A 24,950-nucleotide genomic window follows, 5' to 3' on the forward strand; every position below is an offset into this window, starting at 1 on the left:
ATAACTGGACGCATTTATTTATTCACACTGCTGAGAACGCGTACCCCTCCCTCTTGGATGAAGTTACCGCAGGCGACCGCTTGCGGCGGTGGCAGCAGCCGTGGCGAGGCTCCTGGCTGCGGTCGAGGCCGCGCGCGCCACGTAGCGCGTCTTGTCCTTGGGGTAGAGGTAGAGCCAGAAGGTGGCCACCGAGGCGAATATAGTGCCGAACCAAAGCACCAAGATGAGGAAGAGGGCCGCACGAGGAACCAGGGCTCCCGGCGCTGGCCTCTCTGCCTCCTCGAAGTAGAAGACGATCTTGCGGCCTTGGCTGGCCGGCGATTGGGGGCCGGCGGGAGACGCTACGATTCGGGCGCCGTACATCTGCAATTTTGGAAATGAAATAGCTGTGTGTGGTACCTTATCAGGGGTAAAATATAGTTTTGTCCTTGACGAAATTTCTAAAAGTTGTTTCACGTTTTAGGTATTTTATGCGAAGTATATTAACGTAGGTTTCGGGCCTTCGCGCGACGCCCGGCGGTGGCCACCATTGACCCTGAAGTGGGGTCACGGGACATGACGTCACGTGATGACGTCACACCGGCTGCAGATGGGCCCTCATATCGCGCTGTCGGTCGCCTCCCGGCGGTGGCCACCATTGACCTTGAAGTGAGATCACATGATGTGACGTCACGTGATGACGTCACACAGGCTGCAGATGGGGCCTCATATCGCGCCGTCGGACGTCGCCCGGCGGAGGCCTCCACGCTTCGGTTCGCGCCGTCGCGCGCGACGCGGCGGCGGCGCCATCGCATGCATCACGTGATATGTGACGTCACGCCAGGGTTGAAGCGGCGCGCGCCCGCCGTCGCGTCAGTCTCTGTGCCCGCAACCGCGCCAGCGTCTTTGCGCCGGGCGTGTATGCGGTAAGTTACGTGCAAACCAAGAGTCATGCATTTACGGACCATAAGAGTGTGTTTGTCGGGCTGCAAAGAATAAAGTACGATGATTAACCTCAAAAACCACGTCTCCGTTACTGAGCCCCATCCACACTGAGGCAGCTGCTTAACATGCTTCGCATCCACTGGGCTTAACCTTGATAAGCCTCCAAATTTTTACTCTATCGTTGATTGGCCTAGCAACGCACCACTGCACGTGTCACCTCTGACGCGTGTTTCTGTTTTGTGTATTCTCCGAGGATATTTGCACTGCTGTGAAATAACTTGATATTCGCTGCTGCGACTGGTTGTTTAGGCTCTGTAGTCCCAACCAAGTCTCTGTTTTGCCTTTTTGGCTGCCTCTCTCTTTAACAGCGCATTGGTACATATATTTCGAGTGACCGATAACACTGAGGTAGAGGAAAAGCAGTGGTATTTTTCTTCCGCAAGCCATTTGGATCAATTATCATCCTATTTCGAATTCGTTTCAAGTATCTTTCGCTCACCAATTTATTAAATATTGGATTTTATTGCAGTTCTAGTTCAGTTCCAATTAGGATTACAATGGTTCGGCCTACTTCCCCATGTCATTTCGGTTTTTGCGTGACCATTCGTAATACGGCACCTCCCACTTCCCGTTTACGAATCGAGAAGGTATTTCCCGCTTTCCTACCACCTGTCATACTTGTCAGGTGGGGAGAGGGAAATTCATTTAAGCACCGCCTGCCCCGGATGGCAGGTAGAAGTTTTGCAGTGACAAAAACTGTGTGTGCGGCCTCCGAACGGGGATCCGCAATGGCAGCTGACAAACGGTAGCCGTTAATGATCTCAGTTCGTTAAGGCAAATCTTAAGAAAATCATCAAGAAAGCTTCACTTGCATCTTCTTTTCCAGCTAGAAAGAAAGCCCGCCAAATACAGAAAAACGAAAAAATATGGAGGATACTCACACTGCAAAATATATAGGTAGGGACAGAGCGCGGGCTGCGCCGGTGTCAGACAACTTTGCGAAAATATCCGATCACCCCTGCTTTCAATGACAGCAGCATTTGTTTCAATTTTCTTACACATCACTTGTCCGTACTTTTTTGCGATGTTTATTACCTCGGCAGATAAATGGATATATTATGATGGATGAACTGTAAGGTGAAATAAATAAAAAAAAGTTTAGCTGATGCAATCAAGTCCAGATATGAACGATGATGCGTAATTCTGTTCGCTTGCATGCCCTATTCATTCACTGAGTCGTTGTACGTTAGTGATTTGTGTTATGTAAGTGGTAGGGGAGACTGTTTCCTTTCCTTCGTTGAAGAAGTGGTTAAGAGTGCCCACAGGCTTACATTTTCTCCCGTTCACCTCGTGGAACGAGGGGATGCTTCCGCTGCCTATTTATGCTAACTGAAGTGAGAAAACTATACCTCCCATGCGTCAGCGATGGAAAAACGACGACACAATGGTCGGATGATGTGCTCTTCACTGCATGGCATTGCAATGTAAACAGCAACTTTTCTTCGCTACGCATCGACAGTATCAAGGGGCCTCTAAACTTCTATGTGCGGTAATATTTTAATGCAAGATATCCATAGGTGTGGTCCTTATGAGTATTCGAGTCAAATTTGAATTTACAAATATTTTTAAATATACTCCTGGTCACTGCTCGCGACGTGCCTCAGTAGCAGTGCCTGACTCGGCATGCCGCCCATGTGATGTCGCATGAGTCTGCTTCGAGCGCCCGCTCATTGCACGCGCTTAAGTTATGCGGACAGGACTGGGCGGGATGGGGCGCCGTCGTGACATGCTTACTTCTTTTAAGGCGAAATCCTTTAATGGCTCATGCTGTCGTGGAAAAAATGTGTTCCGCTTTTGTGGCGGCTCTGATTGGCAGAGGCGGGATGACCTCATAGAGGTCTCGACCAATCCCAGAGCACCACCACAGTATGCGCGAATGCGTGCCTTCTATGGCCATATGGCAACCAGCAATAAGTTACTAATTAATACCAGTTGATTATTTAAATAATTATTATTATCCAATTAGGTAATTGGGTTACCAACACAATGTTTGATTAATTAGGAAGTAATTAATGACTAATTATTTATTATTAATTAGTGCCATTTGCGTAGCAGCATGCGGCACTCAGGATTTGGCATTTCACTACTTTAGTCGCTTAAGTCCCTCGTAATTTTTTTTCCTTGCGCTTCGCTAATCTCTTGGTTCGTAAAAAATTCCACAGCAGACGCTCTGGTAACTTCTGTGTACTTCTTTGCTCCGTGTCGAGCAAATGAATTTGAGGTTCTTGAATAGGGGGGGGGGGTGAGTGTGAAAAAATTGGGAGGCACAGCCCTATAACTGTCTCCTAGAACAGATTAGGGACCACCGCAACGGGGCTGTGCATGGGAGGGGTGAGTGGAGAGAATATAGATAGTGGGGAGGAGGGATGGAAAAGGGAAGCAGGGGGAGGAGAAAGCGCGGGATGCCAGAGGGGCTCACACCTGCGGTGTTAGAGGCTGTCAAGAAAGGGTGCTCATTGCATGTTACAGTTCTCACCGGCTAAGCGTATCCTGTTGTGATTGCGATCCTCAAATGTTGTAACATTGTGATCGCTATCAGCTTTTCTTCGTCCTGCCATCACCTATCTTCGCTGACTCCAAATGTATCCTACCTCTTTTATTGCGAAAGCAATACTACTTTCACTTTCAAGCCTTTGCGGTGCTACGGCGGTGCACATGAAATGACCTTTCACATGATCTCTGTGTGACGTCACGCCTCAAAGCTGGGTGACCAACTCGCGCCGTCCGTGAGAGACGGCGGTGCGCATGAACGGCGGCCTAATTCACGCTCTCTCCGCCAGGAGCGCCACAGGTGTTATGACCTAACTCGCTCCGTCGGCTGGCGAGGCGGTAGCTACCAGCCGTGGCCTAACTCCCGCTCCCTCCGTTAGGGAGCGCTACAGCCGGATTGACGTCATCCCTGAGACTGTTGTGAGACCGTTAGGACGACGTTTGGGGCGCCGGTTCGGGTACGCCCTTACACACCGAGAGTTAAGACCAACGTTGATCTACGGCCGGGCGGAGCTGCAGTTGTGCCACATGCTCCTAAAGCTAAGAAGAATTATGGGGCTGCAGCCGAAGCTACCGCGGGTGCAACGTTGGATACTATAGGAGGTGGCCAAGCCGCAGGTGGAAGTAGAACAGATAGAGGGCATAGGAAGGGATTGGCGCGCAATTTGAAAGTACCAAAGGCTAAAATGAGCCAACAAGAAGGAAATTAAGCTACTAGAAACATCCAGAAGCAACCAACAGCAGCATCCATGCTTTCGCATTACTGCATTGTAAATTCTGCATTGCTCTTCAATTTTTATTTCCAGCAGCTGGCTGTTAGAAGCGTTCGAGGGTCAAGCTGCAGCCGGCAGACACCTTCCTCTCATTTTAGCTTCTATCAGCACAAACACTAATCGGTAATACTCAACCGCTAAGAAGGTTCCTGTTGTACTGCTGCGACTGGTTACGCCTCGGCGCAGCAGTATGTAAAAACGGGTAATAATTAGGCCGCCCAAATCCAGATAAGTCCAAATAAACCACCCGTCATATTTGAAGCATCTAGCTGTACTCTACTATTTGTTGAAAGTGCTATCTTTGCGTTGGCTCCGTTATTGCTACTTGATGCAAGAGTTGGCCGATTAGGAATGAGGAATGCGAGCTGTGCATGCTATCGCGGGATAGGGATAATCCCTTTACTATGGAGGCTGAGGAAGCCAGGCGGCCAAATGGCGGTGACGCGGCTGTAAACTGAACAAACATCGTGCAGCCGTGTGTAACTGTTGCAGACGGTGATAACAAATCGTGCCTGTTTTTACTGCCCCGATACGAGCTTCAATGTCAACGCTCATTCGCTGCCGAACTATTCGTACTGCTTCGTATCTTACCTCTGGACTCAGGAAGCCGCCGCCTCTTGCCACTGTATTCATCTTGAATCCGATGGACCACTATGCGGTGTCGAGGAGGCTGCACAGAATTAGCCTTGTGAGCAACCGCGCTGCCCAACGAAAAAAGCATTCACTCACACGACGATATGCACATGTAGCGTCACTTTTAATGCCAAATCATTTCTGGGCTTATCAGGAAGTGAACGACCTTGAAATGCGTGACCAAAAGACAGATCCAAGCCAATCCAACAAAATCCACACAATAAGCCAAAGAGGACATCATTTCGAATCCAGTCATGATTACTTGGTTTAATGCCTTAATGACATTGCATAACGACTAGCCACACTATTCATAGCCCGAATCCAAGTAATAGCCGAGAATTCAATCCGGAATCCACATAACAAGCCAATATCGAATCCAGTCATAATTAATTGGCTGTAATGGCTTAATGCCGTTGCATAATGACTAGCCACATTAGTCATAGCTGGAACTCAAGTCAGCAAAAATTCACCCAGAGTTCACTCACAAGCAAATATTGAATCAACTGATGATTAATTGGCTATATTGTCTGAATGACAATGCGGGATGGCTAGCAGCATTAGCAGTAATTAATTAGAGCAATTGGCTGTAAATAATAAAAATGTGCAGCTAGTCTAGTGCTTTTGGACTTGGCATAAGCTATCCAACGATATACGACTTGTAGCTATAGCATGTATTTTAATGTTTAGTCACCATTATGCAATTAGCAGTAATTAGCGCAATTAGCGGTACATAATTAAAACGTGCAGCTAGTCCAGTGCTGTTGGACTTGGCATAAGCCATCCAACGATGTACGACTTGTAGCTATAGCATGTATTTTAATATTTATTCACAATTTCGCAATTAGCTCTAATTAATTAGCGCAAAACGCTACTAATATGCTCAGGAACCATTCATGACGCCATACCCCCCCCCCCCCCCCCCCCGCCCCCAGATGGCGGCACGTTGGTGTCACTTTTTGGACGTCACCTCCACTCCAGAGGTTTTTATATATCCTCCTTGTAACAAACCGACCAATGTGAATGCAACGCCCCTGTGTGCTTTCGCATGACTTTACGTAACGAGCCTGAAGTGCAGCTCTTGAATTTAATTCGAAAGCCTAGGCTCACGGCGAGAATCTCGCGTTAGCGATTTGCCAGCGAGATTACGCGAGGGACTAATATAGTGCCTTTCCTTTCCTATAAAGCAATTACAGAACGCTGATGAACTCTGGCGCATGCAAAGGAACGCTCGTTGTGTTCGACAAGAGGGCGCGCGACGTATACCGTGTGCAGTGGCAACACTCAGACTTTCGCATTTCTTCACTGCAGATTCTGCAGTGCTCTCGGAACGTTTTTACGTTTAGCGCATACAGCGTATTGGGCCGAAAAGCTGTCGCGGCGACCAAAACTGAGAAAAACGGTGTCTGAGAAAGGACACGAGTGATTTTGTATCGAAATTAAGGCGCAAATGCACTTTGCTCGGTATTCTGGATGGTATGGTGGCATTTAGCATCAAGTTGAAGGCTAGTTTGCGATAGGGATTTGAACTGTCGACATTTATGCCTCAGATACGTGTTTGTGTTCACTGAGGTGTGAGACAGATACCGCGTCTTCCTTTCTCAAAAACCGAAAACCAAAAGTACAATTTTTTTTTTAAAGCGGGGTTTGAGCGTCGCCGTAATATTTTTTACAAAGCGCAGACCAGCAGTTGTAGTAGTAGTAAGCAAAAAAATCACAAAATGAAGAGAAAAAATGTTTGCCAGCTCCGGTATCTGCTATAAAAATACCATAAGCACCTGAGCGGGGCAGCGGAAGGAAATATTTAGTGTGGAACAAATCAAAGAGGTGAGCGACAAGAAGAATTGTGAGAATAAAACAGTGAAAATATGCGAGGCGTTGTACGTAAGTACGCGCTGCTGTTGGTAGCTAGCTGTCTTGTGCAAGCAATAATATTAAATTTTTCTTATCTGTCGGTTTGAGGACGGGTTGACACGGACGATAACTGCGATACAGAATGGACGGCGATGAATGAGAATGGTATATCAAGAAAGGAAACATTTTTGTGCAACCTAGTACCAACATAACCGGCACGAGTAAGAATGTCTTCAATAATGGCCGACGATAATGCGTTTTAAACCCAGATAAACTAATATAAGCAACTGCCGGGTTAAATTGCAGTAAAAGTCGAGGAAAATGAGAATCATTGTTGGACAAAATAGGCCAAGCCATTGTAAATGAGGGAAAACGTTGTCTCTGCTGAATGGTTGGTTTGTGGGGTTTAACGCCCCAAGGCGACTCAGACTATGGACACGTCGTAGTGGAGGACTCCGGAAATTTCGACCACTTGAGGTTCTTTAACGTGTGTCTCTACTGAATGAAGGAATACATAGGACTACACATTTACGCGCATGCTCCGGGCACTATGGCAGCTTTTCCATGGAACATGGGAACAGAAAGACATATGTCCGCTTCGTGTAATAAATGGCTAAGCGAGAAAATGCTAATGAAAAATACTTTAGAGGAGACATTACCTTAGGGTGAAGAACTTGCCGGCGTTCGTGCTGATGTCGATATTCCTCGGCTTTCGCGTCGTAATAGAATGAGCGCGCTGATATTTTCTCCCCCCCCCCCCCCTCCTTCCCCCCTTTTTTTTTTCGGTTTTTATTCAACAAGATGCATTCTCTTTATTTCCCGTCGCTGTTTTTGTTGTTTTGATTAGTTTTATGGGGTAAAATGTTCATTGTACACAGAAATCTTTCGCGAACCTCACTGTTAACCGAGCTATTCCTTTTCTTAGCGTGCTGCAATGTGAAAGAGAAAGACGCTGTTTATTTAAACAATGCTGTTGAAGCGGAGTTAGATTAATGAACGGGACTTAGTTTTCGCAATCAGTTCTTTTTCACGCTCACCTTTTCAGCCTAGACACAAAGGCAACGCATTAATTAAATTGCATTTATAACCATCCTTCGGCTAGTGTGTCCCCACCTCCCGCGTTCATTACCGAATGCCGCTTTGTCAGTGAGGCAGCCTATATCATTCAGTGCTTTGCACCACCGTCGAGAAGTGGTAAGCTGTTTTTACTGACAAAAAAAAAAAAAAAAAAAAAAAAAACATTGCGCGAAAAAATAAATAAAACGAAGCCGGAACGGGGCCATTAACTTCGTAGTACTTGCGAGCGGGCCAGTTGGCTATACGACTCCTATGACCTCCGGCGCTGCATGGTTATACACAAAAACAATACACACACAAGAGAATTAAACCAAGACGTTAACACGGATGATGCGCTCCTGTTTTTGTGGTACGAAGAGGAAGAAAGCTTCACAAAAAACGTGGGGTACAAGTTTTAAAAGAGAGATTATTGAAGCATTCAAGATGATTTCGGGGGAAGAAGGGGAATGCGTGAGTGTTCCGTCGGTGGCGCTCAAAAGCAAGGAGGTGATACTTCTCCGTTTGGACAATGTGACAAGACGTTTGGACTATGTGACAAGAAGTTAGAACTAATTTGTCATTATTTTCGTTTTATGTTCATTTAATTTTTTCATTCTGAATTTCTTCGCATTTTTTCCGAATATTTTGTTTACTTTTTTTTCATATTGTAACCCCCCGTTTTTTGTGAAGCTTTCTTCGTACCACAAAAACAGGCAGTTGGTAGCGAGCGCATCATCTGTGTTAACGTCTTGGTTTAGTTCTCTTGTGTGTGTATTGTTTTTGTGTATAACCATGCAGCGCCGGAGGTTGTCGGAGCCATTAACTTCATGGGCCCGACTCAATAATTTCTGAGGGAATGCTCATTATACTCAGTCCTTTGAACTGTGAATCTCTAGACTTCGATTTGTCACGATTAGTATATTTATTTTTATCTGCCGTTTTGCACCTGTGCAACTCTTTAACCAGCTTTCCGCAAACGTAAGTATTTTAGTGAGTCGCGGTTGTCGTTTGATTCGGAACTGTAAAAGCATACGCAGCGAAAACATGTAGAAGAACATCGCGGGCTCTATGCGCTGCTGTCAAAATGTGCACTTCGCCGAGAAGCTCGGTAGAAGGTGGAGAACAACTGAGGTTTGCAAAATATTTTTGCAAGTCAATTTCAACGTGTTGTTCGTAAAAAATGCAACGCGCGGTGCGATTATGCAGACGCTTTCGGACGAAGGGAAAATTGCAGATGCCAATATTCATCAGTGCAATGCCATTGAGTGGTAAATAGTCCTACATGAACCAAGTTTTTCCAGTGCCATCTATTACGGGGCCTCTTCCTCTTTCTTGCGTTCCCCTCCCGGGGTTCCACTCAATCTTCTGTTGTACTGGGCAACTATACCTATCACGCTAATTACTTATGCTGAGATTACAAATAAATTAAGGCCCCACCGGGGTGGCGCAGTGGTTACGGCGCTTGACCTCTGTTCCCAATGATGTGAGATCAAATCCCGGTCTCGGCAGCCGCTTTTCAATGGAGGCGAAAGGTAAGGCAGCCATGTGCTATGCGGTGTCAGCGCACGTTAAAGAACCAAGTAAGACGTGATGTTGGGCTAGTCGGTTCATGGTTAAAACAAAACAGAACTGCGCGGAATACACACACATGTTGGAAGTCTGCGCTTTGTGTGTGTGTATTCGTGCCTTTTTGTCCCGTTGCCTTCGCGCAGTTCTGTTTTGTGTTAAAGAACCCCAGGGGGTCGAAATTTCCGGAGTACTCCACTATGGCGTCTCTCATACCCTGAATTGGTTTGGGACGTTAAACCCCACAAACCACAAACCACCACAAATAATTTACGCCTCTGCACAAAAGCACTTCCGGGAGCCTCCAAGGCCCTAGACAGATCCATGGTGTGCCACCTTAGATTAGGTGTGCCTCCAAAATGGTTTTTCGTAAATCCCGCCATATTAAACTACATGCGCTCAACATTCACGGGCAGGTGGAAATTATCTGGGTAGTATGCTGACCCCATGTTGTGGGCCTGCGAGCATAAATTACAAATCTGCCAACTCAGGATGGCTGGGAGGCGATCATGTCTAGCTCTGACATGTAGACCCTACGGGCTTTTGCCTCAGACTTGAGGTCTGCGGCCAGGGCGGCTTTCGTCTCGGCGCAGCGGCTGCCATCCAGCGCAACAACCGCTCCCACTTCCCTTTTTCAAATCTTTTCAGTGCCCCAGTAAACGTTTTCTCCTCCTCGTCCACTTCTCTTTTTCTTATTTTACTGTGTTCGTCACCAACGGTCTCAAACTGCGATGAAGGCGTCCGTCGAAGGTGCGAAAGGTATTGTTCCTCTTCGTGACTGCTGACTAATAATTTTAACTAAACGTGCGTCTTACATCGTATAATAAAGGTAAATATGGTGCACTGAGGTGGAGCCATTTTCCGTGGCCATGTCCTTCAGTGAGAAAATTACAAATAAGAATGTTTGCATGTCCAAATTTTTGGATAAAATAGATTAGTCTAGACTCAGTATTTCTGCTATTCTGTAGTTGAAAGCTGGGCTTACAATGCATTTCGAATATTCAAGAGGAGAGGGATATTTTAGAGCAATGGAATATTCGAGAGTAAATTAACAAGCATTAATTCTGATAAGGGGTAAGGCTTCACCAACAGACTACTCGAACCTGACAACAGCGCAAGACCGGCGTGCTCTGTCCTAAGCATGTAATTTCACATGACATTTTATCCATGACAGAATGTGACAGCTTCTTTATTTTCTTTATTTATTATATCCTCAAGGTACATAGTATGTTATAGAGTGGAGGGCCAAAGAACAAGACAAATTACACAAAAACAAGAATACAAATATACAGCGTAGAGATACAAAAGCAACAAAAAAAAAAAAGGCGAACAAAAAACTCATAATGCTTAGAAGAAAATATTGTTAACCCGAGTTTCACGTGGTAACACGAGCAAAATAGTACAAACTACAATGTAAAGTAAGCAAACAATGTTACTAAACACAGTAAGCATTTGTTACATTAGTTTGCAAAATAAAATCTTGGAAGGCTGTTTTAAAGTTATCACTTCTGGTAATGCTTGTAAGTGACGCAGGTAAGTTGTTCCAATCTTTGCTAGTTTGGGGAAGAAATGAATACGAATAGCTTACGGCGTTACTATAAGGAATATTCATGTTTTGGTGGTGGATTAGGCAAGATGAAATATACAAATGGTGGCGGTTGGACCCAAATGAAGACGTAAGTATAAATTGTAGTAATATATTTTATGAAAAAGACAAGAACAGATATTTTTCTGCGGGTGAATAACGGCAAGAGGTGTAGGAATCATTTTTATCGGTACCATTGGAAGTCCTTTGGTACTTGTTTAGGATGAATCGAGCGGGGCGATTGTGAATTGCCTCTAAAGATTGTATGAGGTTGGCGTGCCTGGGGTCCCAAACTGATGCCGTATATTCAACCTGGGGACGAATAAGTTGTGTGTAATAATAGTTTTAGTGATGATAGAGCCAGTGTGAAATTTCGACTAATATATCCCAGTGTTAGACTAGCCTTAGAGGTTATACGGTCAATATGTGTTTTCCAGGATAGATTACTAATAATATGAATCCCCAGATAACGGTAAGAAATTACGCTTTGAAATGAATTCTTATTAAGCAAGTATGTTGGACACGTCATGTTAGTGCGAGATATCCGCATACACTTACATTTTTAATGTTTAATTCCATGCACCCTGTGTGCCATCACTTTATAATGTAATTAAGGTCCTCCTGAATGGCCGTAATATCTATTCGTTATTTTCCGATATAATACGCAGTCGTCAGCAAACACAACGTTTTTTTGGACGAAACATGCGCGGGCACGTCGCCAATATAATTTAAGAATAATAAGGGATCAAGTACCAAGCCGTGCGGAAAACCGGAGTCAAGTGGGGCTCAAGGTGAGTTTGCAGCATTGGTAGTTACGAACTAGACACGTTACGTCAGAAAAGCGCGGATCCAGTCAATTACGGCAGGGTCTATGTTTAGAACGCTCAGTTTATGAAGAAGGAGTGCAGGATAACTTTGTCAAATGCTTTTGAAAAATTATTTCAGAAATTGAGAACCCAAATTGGCATGCAAGTCATTAGTGAATGCGATGAGCTGGGTGTCACGCGAGAAATGTTCACAGAATCCATGCGGCGCAACTCTAGGCTTTGTGCGTTCTATTGGAATAACTTAAGGTCACTTATTACGCTCTACTTAATATTATGGGAATTCAAACTTTGATATTGCTGCCCTGCATTAAGGCGAATTGCGATTATAAGAAAATAGTAATGACAATAGCAACCGTTATGCTAAAGGCTGGGAGTTTGCCTTCGAAACAATTTTTTGGCATTAAGGCTTACTCATTCACTCTTTACCGTACTTAAGTTCCATGAGATGTGAAAAGAAAAGGTATCTTTCAATAAATGCTCGTTTCCTTCACTATTTCATATTTGTTTCAACAGTCTAAACAAATTATTTGTAACTGATTAACAATCGAAAAGCTGCTATCTTCTCAACCGCACTATGTATTCAAAGCAGCCGTTTATTGTACGTTTAATACCGCTGTAATATATATTTCAAGCTACGGAGCACAAGCTAGTAAACTAACTGTTCCTTTAAGCGGACACATACGCTTCAATTTCGTTACAGAGCTTTAGTAGAACCCTCGGGGATGGCATTATCAGCGTGCTTTTATCACAGTGCTTTTTATTTTTACTTCAAGCACAATCAGCTACTATCAAAATATCAGTCATAAAATTAGTTTGAAGGGAAACTTGACATTCACAAAAGTTATCTTGGCATATATATATAAAAAAAAAAAGGCTGACCGCTGAAGAATTGACGCGTTTGAATTGTGGTGCTGGCGAAGACTCTTGAGAGCTCCTTGGACGGCCAGAAGATCAAATCAGTCGATATTGTCGACCATAAACCCTGACTGCTCATTGAAGGGTCAAATTCTAAAGTTAAAGCTCAGCTACTTTGGTCATCTGATGAGAAGAGAGGAGTCACTGGAGAAAGATTTGATGTTGGGAAAGGTTGAGAGTCCTCGGAGAAGGGGTAGGCAGCGAACGCGATGGTTAGATGACATCCTCGAGGCACTGCAGATGAAGTTATGTGATGTTAGGAAGATAGCGAGAGACCGGAAAGCGTGGCGTGACATGGTCCATAGGGTCACGAAGAGTCGGACACGACTGAACGACTGAACTGAACTGATATGACTAGGAAGCACGTTCTAAATCTCTAGATTTCCTTTTTTTTTTTTTTGTGTGTGTACCCAGCGCTGTTTGAGGCCGTATTTACAAAACAATAAACCCTGCTCGAAGCAGTGAAGCGGCTTTTCGGTCAAATAAGGCAAATAAGAACCCGGTTATCTGGGAACGATTCGCAATCAACGGAATTCCGTGATAAGCCTATATCTGCACTAATGTACCGCCTTGCTCAAAAATGCCCTACACAGTTTATTGCACCCAGCCAAAGTTCCTCTATGCCGATTTGCTGAGGGTACGGGCGCAGATAAGTATGTCGCCATTATGCGATAGGGACTGAAGCTTTTTCTCTCATAATTTGTTTTCTCTTGTCCCATTCTTAAGGAGTGCGGACACGAGTATTTAGTACCAAGGATCAATGAGCTCCAGGGTGGTTTTAATGGTAAATAGCCGCATTTACTGGGAGCCGCTGAGGAGTGCGCTGAGTCGAACAAATACAAAGCAGGATTGTCCGAGTTCTGCTCATGCATAGAGGTTGCAGCTGCTTTATCTTCTACGGGAAGTGTCTAATCCCTCGGGATCAAGGCGGTCGTTCGGGTTCCGTCAGTTATTGCCAGACGACTGCTGTGGGACCTCTTTTTGTCCTCGCAAAATGGACAACCAAGCCATCGTTTCGGTCTCGTCTGCATCCGAAAACGTGAGTGCAGATTTCTAACAGCTCCTAAAATAATGTTATTGGCTGAAAAATCTCGATACGCATTGTAGTATAGTCATCGTTATTTTGAAAATCGACATTGAGCGAATGTGTTCTCGAGCCGAAGCAGCGTAAAATTTTACAAAGTGGAAAGACAATGAGAATCTGTTGTTCGATTTCATTAGAGCAAAAATTAGCATACGTCAAAATGTGCGTGAAGTTGTAAGCACGCGAGAGCAGCAACCGAAAATAATTTATTTCAATAGCCTCTATACCCAGGTCAAAAGATTACGACTGGCTTCTACCTTTACCCTGTCAATGGTAGGATGAGACAACTTAGGGCAAACTTAGTTCTTTCCTACTCAGGCTTTTCCCTACGACTGAGTTCTAAGACCCACCATCATAGCACCTACCTTCACTATAACGGAAGAGCTGTTTTCCGCCGGAATCGTGATTTTGTGGGCGTGTAGCAAGTGCATGGATAAAAAGTCGGAAAGTCAGGCGCGTAGCAGTGAATATTACAAGTCAGCTCTGCGGAATTCCTTCCATCAAGATGCGCGAGCTCATCCTCATAGCTGATGAGTCGAGGTAACCGGGCCTACATTAGCAACAAGAACGCTGCGGTGGTGGTGACGGTATATTACCGAGGGACAAGGTTAGGGAGTAACACAAAGAACAAAGCACTCTGCGACGATTGTATGTATTCTTTAGCATCGGTGGTGTCGCCGGGAGAACTAAGGAAACACATTGTTTGGAAATGAATGTTAATGCAAGCATAATTAACTTTGTTTTCACGACAAAAAGGTGACACGTTTTTGAGTGCCTACGTGGTAGGCGACTGCGATGCCCCCTGGTTCGGCGAAGCGAAGATAATCCTCATAGGAAAGCGTTCATTGCGCCATCGACGGAGCTAGTTACCTTAACCAGGATGCCGCCATGAAATGGGAAGCAAGTTAAGAGTACGGAATCAACGATCAACTCCCAGGAACGGGTGCGAAACATATTTGCATACCGTCGTTTTCTTTTTTTTTTTTAATAATCATGATGTTTCAGTTGTGTTCCATGTGCGGCACAGGAGTAAGTTTAGTTTTTCGATACAAACAAAGTGTTTTCTTTAACGTTGCTCGCTCCTCTGCTTAGGCACCCATCAAAGGGTAATACAGCACCGGAGTGGATACCAAGAAAACACAAAACTAGCGGGAAAGGGAACAGAGCGAGAATTGTGCCCTGCAGCTCACGTGGTTTGTTTGGTCGGTAGTTTTCTTTTATTTTTTTTGTACGCAAGCTTGCCATAAGGCATATTATAGAAATTCATGTAAGTGGTTTTCCGTGAGGAACCGGAGCAGGCTCCCGCTCTTAGCGTTGTCGGTGAGCCATTTGGAAAAGTCCTCTTCCCTTGTTGTGGTTAGTCTCACTTCGCGCAGAATCTGTGTCCTTGATGCCCTTGTCCCTGCACAAGTCCATAGCAGGTGGCGAACATCCACTTCTGCAGCTGGTGTGGAACACTTCGGGCATGTGGTTGGTCCGATGTCTGCTTGAGATTCCAATCGGCATGTTACCGACAGGATAAGGGTCGCCCCAGCTCTTATCCTTCTGAGGGAAACCTCCTCCAATCTCGTTAAGTTGCGAGGGAGTGGGAATGTACACGGGGGAATGAGGGCACGTGTACTTTTTCTTAAAGAGGATGCTAAGATGGGAACAGTGGAGCGGGCATCGAAAGGGAGCCTGGTGGGGGGGGAGGCGCATTGGTGTTTGGAACTTCGTGAGTGAGGTGGTCAACTTTTATCTGCTCAGCATTCTCAGCATCGTCTTGTGTCCAATGTATCTGGATGCTTTTTTTTTATTTTTTTTATTGAGTGCGTGGATTTCCTGGGTAACACATAGCGTCTTCGTCACTTTCTCCAGTTGTTTTATGGCGGCTAAGGAGTCTATATAGATGTGGGCTTCTGTTATGGAATCTATTTTATTTATGGCCTCCATAGCATCGCGGATGGCATAGAGTTCCATCACAAGCGGGTCCGGGTATTCTGAAACATATTCTTTATGTACCTTTAGTTCGCTGCGTGTTGGTCTACCAGCTGCTGTTCTACCGCCATTTTCTATAATTGATGCGTCTATGAACTGACCAAATCGTGACATCATCTGCGTATATCATGAACCGCACTTCTTCACTTCTGGTATTTTAGCTAATTTCCACGCCAATGGGATCAGTGCGATATTAAATAATAAAGGTGCTAACACTGACCCTTGTGGCACGCCTCTGTTCGAGGTGTAATTGCCAATTTGTTTTCCGTTTATCCGGATAGAAAACGTCCTGTCCTTAAGCATACTATGTACTGATTTTATGACCTGCAATGGAATGACCATACATTCCATGTTGCTAAGAGTCTTGGCATATAACACGTTGTCGTATGCCTTCGCCACGTCGGTAGTCACTACAGTGCGCACTAGGTGGCTATAAGGCGACACGTGTATGACCTCTTCAGCGAGCATAGCCAGTCCATTTTCTGTGCCAAGGTTTGTTCGGAACCCAATTTGTCGAGCATGATATTTTTTATTACTTTCCAACCACCATGGTTGGTAGTTGTTATCACGATGTTATCACACGCACATAAGCAAAGTGAAGGAAGCGGATGCCTGGTGTTTGACGTAACGAATAGCTTTGAGTGGTCTTAAATTATGTAAATTAGGAGCATGTGCGAGCTTCCGCAGCACTATGAGGCTCGCGAGGTTGGCTGTATTACTGTGAAGCTGCACAAAACGGTTCCTTAGTATGGATATGCCCATCTTCTAAGTATGCTGCCGCAAAAGTTGAAGCTGTGTGGATAATGCACATCCTTGCCAGTCTCCGCGGGTATTTTAACGCGGGGATGCTTTTACGGTCTTCTTATAAAACACATCACATCTGATGGCCAAGAGATAAAGTCGACAAATACGATGACGGTTTGATTGGACAGATACTTGAACGTGCAGCGTTTGCCAACGAGTGCGTTGACTAACGACCTTGGTGAGGTCGAGATGGAATCGAAGATTCGCTTTTTCTGGTAATTTCGCTTTCTAGATTCCAAGAGGAAGGTTTGCAGCTGGTGAAACAAAATGATAGATGGGCACATGACGGCAATGGGAGTCGAAATACCGCATCCCTTATACGAGGTGGATGTCCAAATGACTATGTTACCGTTGCGGCTATCGAAAGTAAAAAAAAAAAAAAGGAAGCACCGACTGCACTCGTAAGCAGTCTTATGTGTAAGGATCCCGTGGGGCACTCTGTGCAGCCTTCCAAGCTGAGGGCATTTTCTAAACAAGCCTCCTGCCCATCAGTCGAAGAAATAATTTTTCTACTTCTGTCAGATATTAAGAATGAGCCGCTAGGACCGACGGCATATTTTTGTATGTACCAGGCTGCCTTAAATATGCTTGGCATGCAAGTGAAAAATTAGGAGTTTAACCTCATTACTTTGTGAAGAAACGCCTTCGATGTGATTTGTAGCTGCCGTAGACAATCATGGGCGCTCGACCACGTACCTCCTGTCTCCATTCCGATTGAAATCGTGCCCCGCGTTGCTGGTAGCGTGATACGAATCAATGTGAACTTCAATCATACCGTCTCTTACTCATCTTGAAGCACTTCAAAGTTGGCACAGGAGCCAGGGGAGGCTTAGCAAGAATTCGTGTTAACTAATAAATGACAGCTAGCATTTGGATATCGCCAAGCAAATTTTTATTTAGTCTTAAGATTGTAAATTGGATTCTGTAGGACATCAATTATTCATTTGGTCTTGGCGAGTTAGGTCATTTTTGTGCGAGGTAGACGCGGACAGTGACAAAACAGACGCACATTGAACAAACGTGCACTGTACATAAGTTTCTCTTGTTTGCACAATATATGACGAGACCATTCTTAGGTTTCTAATTTATTTTTGTGAAGTGCAGAAACGGATAAATACCACTGATGATATAATGGTATACTGCATACTTGCCGTTGCGGTAACGCTGGCCTAAGTGTAGAAGTTTATCTAGCCGTTCATGTTATCAGCTAATTCAACACGACTAAGCCAATTAGTGGCTTCTATCGCAAGAAATATAAATTCGTATTTTACCGCCTGAGGCGATTCCATGAACCATGTCAAAGTGCAGGAAATGCTCGCGTTCTCTTGAAGCGGTTAACTTCATTTTTCGCAATGCAGAGGGCATAAAGAACATGAACAGCATTTTCTCGTAGCCTAAGCTCCAGTTGCTGGAATCAGTTTTTCGTGGGCATAAAGGGAAAATTCAGTGACAGTGAGGCTAACAAAGCTTTTAAGGATGATTACGATATTCCATATAGCGAGCATTAAAGCAGCTATTTCAGGGTCTTTTGATCATCATCATCATCAGCCTGACTATACCCACTGCAGGGCGAAGGCCTCTTCCATATTTCTCCAATTAACCTGGCATTGGGCTAGCTGCATCCATTTGACCCCTGCGAATTAATCTCATCCACCCACCTAATTTTTCTGCCTCCCCATTCTACGTTTACTTTCCCTTGGATCTAATTGGTTACTCTTAGAGACCGTTGGTTATCCTCTCTTCGAAGTACATGCCCTGCCCATGCCCATGTCTGCTTCTTGATTTCCACTAGAATATCAGTGACTTGAGTTATTTTTCTGACCCACTTGCGCTATTCCTATCTCTTAATGTTACACCTACAGTTTTCCGTTCCATAGATCTCTTCGCTGTCCTCAACTTAAAAGGAACCCTTTTCTTTTGATATACTTTTGATATACTGAGGCAAAGAATTTGAGAGATCTTTGAATCTATGTATGCGCAGTTACAATAGACTCTATTTTTCTAACAAGCTAAAAGTAATTTCTCAGATGAAGAGATAGAACAGCCACGAGCAACCTGCGCAGAGCATGTGGATCTTGCTTCATTACTTCTGGGAAATTCTCTTTGGCTCACGACTGTTGTTTTCGTGGCTTGTGGCTCTCTCTCGGTTACAGAGCCAGCGGCATCGACGGCGACGCAGCCCAACCGCCGAACGGGCGCAAAAAAGTGGCCCTCTAAAATACCACGAACGACCAGTTTTCCATCACTTATGACCATATCACAAAAACTTCAGCTAACTCCACAAGCATCCAAGACATCAGTGATTAAAATTGATGTTACTGTTCTCCCCTTGAACATAATAGTTGCCAACGCGAAAAAAAGTGCAGAGCTTGCCACTACAGCGCCCCGGTTTACCTGCTTCACATTGGATATGCCCATTAGAATTAGTATTAGAAAAGCATTCAGAGAGCTCTCGGTGTAAGCGGCTGTGAGGATATCGTTCAAAATATTTAAGAAGTATAGTTTTCACGCGGAACATTTAATGCTGACTTGGATGCTTACAAAAACCTCTTGTACAGATCTGGTGCACTGAAATATGACCATCATGATCATTTGTATTTCTCCTTATTCGTTTTCCGTGCAAAATGAACTCAGACATATGTAGTGATTGCAGTATCGGCGATGTTTGTCTTTATTTATGGAGCTTTCACTTATGCAGTAGTGGGCTATAAAAGTGATGATAATAGTATTTTTGGTTTGTAGGGTTTAATTTCCGAAAGCGACTCAGGCTATGAGAGAAGCCGCAGTGAAGGACTCCGGAAATTTCGACCACCTGGGGTTCTTTAACGAGCACTGATATCGCACAGCACACGGGCGCCTTGCCTTTCGCCTCCATCGGAAAACGGCCGCCGAGGCCGGGATTTGATCCCGCATCCTTGGGGACGGAAGTCGAGCGCCGTAACCACTGCGCCACCCCGGTGGGGTGATAATAGTAGTATTATTACCATTAGTATTAACAGTAGTAGTAACAGTACTGCAGAAGATAATAACAGTACCAGCTTTAGCAGCTGAAGTGTTGCAGTATTATTATTTCAAGTGGTTATAGCAGCAGTGGCATTCTTAACAATATTGATGGTGCTAGACGTCGAAGTAGTAGTAGCAGTGATGAAAGTACTAGTAGTCGTTGCAGTAATAGTTTAAATACTAGTAGCAGACTCCATCGCTCTTGCAGAAGTATGCTAGACCTTCAATCAATGAATTCGCCGTTCAGTTTTGTAGTCCTCCATATTACCATGGCAGGAAAACATTCTTTCGCTGTGCGGTGAGAATTGGGAATAGCAGCGTGACATTACAGTTGCGCCTTTTTTTTCTATGCCGATGTAGGAGGTCTAGAATGCTGAACATTTTGTTATTGACTTACAGAACTTGCATGAGCCTTGTATGAGGCTGTCTATTCGTGAAGGTGCGTATGCATGAACGTACACGCACGCGAAGCGCAGAAAAGATGAGAAATTCGAGAGGTTGAATAGTGCTCTGATGTAAGATGTTTACTTTTGAGAATTGCATTTTACGTCGCAACGTTCACAGCTTCTGAGCACATTTCTGTAGTGATCAAACTTTGCGGATAAAAAGGGCTTGAAAGTAAACTGTAGGCAGGAAAGCGTGTTTAGGAAAGGAGAATAATAGGGATAAACGAAAGGAGAAAATTAAAGTAGCGTGAATTATCCATCAGAATCACGCTTGAGAAGTATGCTTGTAGAGAGGTATTGATGGACACGTAACGTAGAAATTAGGAAGCCGATGTTCTTGGGATAATAGAAGGGAATTCAACGAAAGTAAAATAGACCACGGTAGAGAGAGGGAAACAGCTATCATGAGGAAAGTCTCTCGCATAGTGCATGGTTACGATAAGCGCCGAATAAGGCTGACTGTGGTTTGTTGGATAAATCCTTTGTTTGGCAGTGGACGTAGACAAAGATGATGATGATGATGATGATGATGATGATGGCTGTCGTGGTCTCTCGGCTCTCACTTGTCATAGCTGTCATCCCGTGCTAATCTCGCACGCAGGTCGACCCGGTGGATGGTGCTGCGATTGAGAGTGTTGAAGAAGCTGACGTCGATGCCAACATCTACGCCACCAAGAAGACGGTTGCTCAGGTCTTTCTGGACGTGGCCCTGCTGATACTGAACTCAGCGCAGCTGAAGCACACACTGGAGAAAGGACGCCGCCACCCTTTCTACACGCTTGTGGTCGTGCTGACCAGCATGTGCCTCGCACTGCAGGTAAGCGGGAAGAAAAAACACCGTGTCCAGTCTCACAAGGTCATTTAGCCTTCGTAGCACATCTAATGGTTACCTTCCGAGCAAAATGATCAACTTACAGCATCGTCTTCCTTTAAGGCTTTCCTAAAAAATTACGAGGGACTTTAGCGACTTAAGCAGGGAAAGGCGAAAGCCTGAATGTCGCATTCAGCTAAATTAGTTAATTAACTAATCAGTAATTAAGTAGGTGAATAATAATGAATAAAGTAATTGAAAATTTAATAAGGAAGTATTGAATGATTTATTTAGTCACTCCTAATTAATGATTTCATTCAGTAATTAGTAACTGATCATTGATTGACATATGACCATATAAGGCACACATTCGCGCATACTGTGGTGGTGCTCTGTGATTGGTGGAAACCTCTATGACGTCATCCCACATCGGCCCATCAGAACGCCGCAAAAGCGGGACACATTTTGTCCAGGACAGCGTGAGCCATTAAAGGCTTTCATTAAAGGCCTTAATAACAAGGATCTGCCAACCCGAAAGTGGACTTGTGATTTGGAGCCATTGACAGTTTCTGCTAACAAAAGAGCTCTGAGATTCTGAGGGAATGTTAAACTCACAACGTTAGAAAGCAGACGTAAACAATCATGTCTTGCGTTTGTTTATAAACTGTACTATAACTGCACATCCTGTTCTGAACCGTTAACTATGGTGGCTACGCTTACATTTATCGATTCGATCACGATAAGAAAACCGAACCCTCACTTGTACGAACCGACGCCTTTAGATTTCCATTTCTGCATCTAGCGATAAGAGAATAGAATGTCTTACCATTTTTTTGTAGTTGATGCCATCGACCATGATAAGTTTATCTCAGTACTAGTCTTCAGTCTGTATACAGAGCAATCGCCGCGGTTGTCATTCGATGTACACTCTAAACGGTCGTGCCAGGTATTCCTTTGTCTCGTCTCCCGTTCCAGTTCCTGACAGCACAAAGGTGTTTGCATATGCACGGTTAACCCAAAAGTTGCAAGAAATGACAGTTAAAGTGATCGCGCGTGCTTCTTTTCTTACTTGCTATTTTGAAATTTTTGTGGAAAACATTTTGCATAAGTCATGTTTGTCTTTTTCCGAGGGTACCTAAACAACTACCCCCAAAGATGTTTACATTCACAGAATATGCATGGCGAGAGATGGTGTGCTCGAGATTTAAGAAGGTTCTAAGATGTAAATCGTAAACATGCGGAGTATCTTGGTTTTCACTGAGCAGCTTAAAATATTTTAAGTCCGTAAAGTTTCTAAGCGTGAAATTCTAAAGATCCTTCTCAGTGATCTCGCCATCGTTTTGGAGTTTACATTTCTACCACTTCTCTCCCAGGTTGTCGTTGGCGTCCTGCTGATCATTCTCGGCTTCCTCGACCTGCGCAAGCCTTGCCATCGGCGTCCAGCAGATATCCTTAACAACGTGGCTACAGCCCTTCTTATAACGGTGACCGTAATCACTATCTTCAGCACGTCGTTTGACATCAGCCGCAGCGACGACGTCTCTTCAATCCCAGATGCCCTTCATGCGACATACCATCCTCAGGAATATACTACCCCTTTCCCTTGATGCTATCTGAGTAGTTTACATGTTTATTTTTCAGCAAGATGCCAGAACTACGACAAGACTTCCTCTTCAGAGTTACCTAATGCTGCTGGAAAGAAGTTAGGCGCCATCTTTGTCACAAATGAAAAGGTCGCAAAACCTGCGTAAGCTGAATAGGCTGGGTCCTGAGAGCACCCGTGCAAGTCCTAGCATCTGCTGCAATAGGACGAGAGTTCCTTTCACTTTAGCATATTCCGGATCCTCCCGATGCAAACTGAAGCACGCAAAATGACTAAGATGAAGCTCAACTCAGGTCTATAGTTTTGAAGGAAGCTGCACAGGCAAGTCTACTACGGCTGCCTCATTCGCAGCCCATGTTTTGCCTGGCACAAAGCGACGCGACGGCTGTTTCAAGCCTTCCTCTCTCAAACATTTGTACTCGGCATAAAGAAACTCGGAAACAGACGGGAGGATCAGCAGTAACAAATGGGCCTCTTTGGTTCGAAATATTATTTAAGATGAAAGTTTTTTAACATGTTCTGATTGTAAAAAGAAACCGGAACTGGACGCTATTTTGTATTCACCGTTTCGTATTGGGCCAATTGCGGCGCGTGACACGAAAAAAAAGTTGAAAGCGAACTTTGCTCTAGATTTACCTTCAGGTCAGTAAGTTTGGTGCAAGCACCACAGTTTAGAATGACTTGCACATCGGATAGATGATAAAATCACGTGAACAGCTCACATTTGACTCCTATCGGTCTTCTGTGAGCATGTTTCTCGTGTAGAAGTTTCTTTTCATGGAGAATGCCCACGTTGTGCTACATTATGTTCTTCGCTAACCAGGCAGTCTCCAAGGCTTCGGATCTGTTAGATCGCTGCTTCTTGACAGCTGCGTTCCTCGTCAATATCAGATCAAACGAGAATAGATGACCAAACCTGCACGGGCAGCCCATAGAAAATGCAGGCTTATTCACAGCCGCATCTCAGCGCCAATTTTCTGTCAGACTTTTTGTGACATGCACAAATATTTTTCCTTCCAAATGCTTCGCCTCTGAAGACAAGTTTGGATGTTGGCATTCGTAATAAAAGATTTTAACTTTACGTTTTGCCGTTTGTTTCGTAGAAAACACAAAACGACCATCCGAATAAGACTGCGTTTGCATTCATGGCCGGATACACTATATATATTATGCGAAGCATATTAACGTAGGTTTCGGGCCTTCGCGCGACGCCCGGCGGTGGCCACCATTGACCCTGAAGTGGGGTCACGTGACATGACGTCACGTGATGACGTCACACCGGCTGCAGATGGGGCCTCATATCGCGCCGTCGGTCGCCTCCCGGCGGTGGCCACCATTGACCTTGAAGTGAGATCACATAATGTGACGTCACGTGATGACGTCACACCGGCTGCAGATGGGGCCTCATATCGCGCCGTCGGACGTCGCCCGGCGGAGGCCTCCCCGCTTCGGTTCGCGCCGTCGCGCGCGACGCGGCGGCGGCGCCACCATCGCTGCATCACGTGATATGTGACGTCACGCCAGGGATGAAGCGGCGCGCGCCCGCCGTCGCGTCAATCTCGGTACCCGCAACCGCGCCAGCGTCTTGGCGCCGGGCGTGTATGCGTAAGTGACGTGCAAACCAAGAGTCATGCATTTACGGACCATAAGAGTGTGTTTGTCGGGCTGCAAAGAATAAAGTACGACGATTAACCTCAAAAACCACGTCTCCGTTACTTAGCCCCATCCACACTGAGGCAGCTGCTTAACATGCTTCGCATCCACTGGGCTTAACCTTGATAAGCCTCCAATTTTATTCTTTTCGCCTTTCATCACGCACGGGTTGAAGCAATGTTATACTCTCCGTTTCACCGTTAGTTGCTAGTCGGCGCATAGGATGATAAGAACAGAAAAAAATCGAAGAAGCAACAAACCGTGTCAAATTCATGCTTTACGCGCAAAAATGAGAAAAAAAAAGGACATCCTCATAGAACCAGGCTATGGCTAGGTGATTGCATATGTGCCTCGGAGGTCACGGCTGTTTAGCGCTGACGCTTTCTGTACTCTCTCTTAGCCCGAGCCTCACCCAGATGTAGCAGTTTCTAGTCCTGTTCATATATCTTACTAGTAATGATTCTAATTATTTCACTCGAAGGCACAAAGTTTCGATAAACGGGATGGACGACATTCTCTTCCAACTATCAACAGCCATATTTCTTGTATTATAACGGTCATAAGATTCAACCTGCCAACGAAACATTTCCGAAAACTCACTAAGAGTTTAGTGGCCGAAGGATAGAGTAGTCAGACCAGAGCCGGCACCCTGCAAGGACACTCAGCTTTCCGCTACACAACCAGCCGGAGTCAAATGGAACTTTTGTTAATCTAGTGTGCACCGTTATCGTTACCGGAGTACCGTGAGCCCGCCCACTGAGCACGTGCTTATGGTCCCGCCGTACGGAAGCTCGCATTTCTAGCGCCAGATGGCGCCAGGTGTCCGCCAGCCATGTTGATAACGTTTGGACCAAGGAGATTATAATACTGCTGGAGTAGAAGTGGTTCA

The 24,950-nt window shown here is 45.0% G+C and overlaps 2 protein-coding genes across 2 annotated transcripts; one reads left to right on the forward strand and one right to left on the reverse strand.

The window, feature by feature from the left end:
- LOC146178630 (uncharacterized) lies at nt 1-21,768 on the reverse strand. Its single transcript, XM_084578429.1, has 3 exons — nt 21,632-21,768; nt 4,839-4,917; nt 1-363 (listed from the first exon to the last, which is right to left on the reverse strand). Exons 1-3 carry the CDS (start codon nt 21,659-21,661, stop codon nt 23-25), a joined length of 450 nt encoding a protein of 149 aa, XP_084434555.1. The 5' UTR covers nt 21,662-21,768; the 3' UTR covers nt 1-22.
- On the forward strand, nt 13,418-23,489 carry LOC146178631 (ninjurin-2-like). The gene is made up of 3 exons (XM_084578428.1): nt 13,418-13,719; nt 20,596-20,811; nt 22,179-23,489. Exons 1-3 carry the CDS (start codon nt 13,675-13,677, stop codon nt 22,410-22,412), a joined length of 495 nt encoding a protein of 164 aa, XP_084434554.1. The 5' UTR covers nt 13,418-13,674; the 3' UTR covers nt 22,413-23,489.
- Nucleotides 23,490-24,950: the final 1,461 nt, after the last annotated feature.

This window comes from Amblyomma maculatum, chromosome 9, assembly GCF_055883805.1.
Source record: "Amblyomma maculatum isolate TAMU_Amacu chromosome 9, ASM5588380v1, whole genome shotgun sequence".
NCBI lineage: Eukaryota > Metazoa > Arthropoda > Arachnida > Ixodida > Ixodidae > Amblyomma > Amblyomma maculatum.

Bases quoted from the DNA above. Each gene is read 5' to 3' on its own strand.
- LOC146178631 (XM_084578428.1), top strand. From the start codon at position 13,675: ATGGACAACCAAGCCATCGTTTCGGTCTCGTCTGCATCCGAAAAC. The intron at 13,720-20,595 runs GTGAGTGCAGAT...TCTCGCACGCAG, and splicing joins TCTCGTCTGCATCCGAAAAC to GTCGACCCGGTGGATGGTGC. The intron at 20,812-22,178 runs GTAAGCGGGAAG...CTTCTCTCCCAG, and splicing joins GCATGTGCCTCGCACTGCAG to GTTGTCGTTGGCGTCCTGCT.
- LOC146178630 (XM_084578429.1), bottom strand. From the start codon at position 21,661: ATGGTCGATGGCATCAACTACAAAAAAATG. The intron at 4,918-21,631 runs GTAAGACATTCT...AATTCTGTGCAG, and splicing joins GCATCAACTACAAAAAAATG to CCTCCTCGACACCGCATAGT. The intron at 364-4,838 runs GTAAGATACGAA...CCAAAATTGCAG, and splicing joins GCGGCTTCCTGAGTCCAGAG to ATGTACGGCGCCCGAATCGT.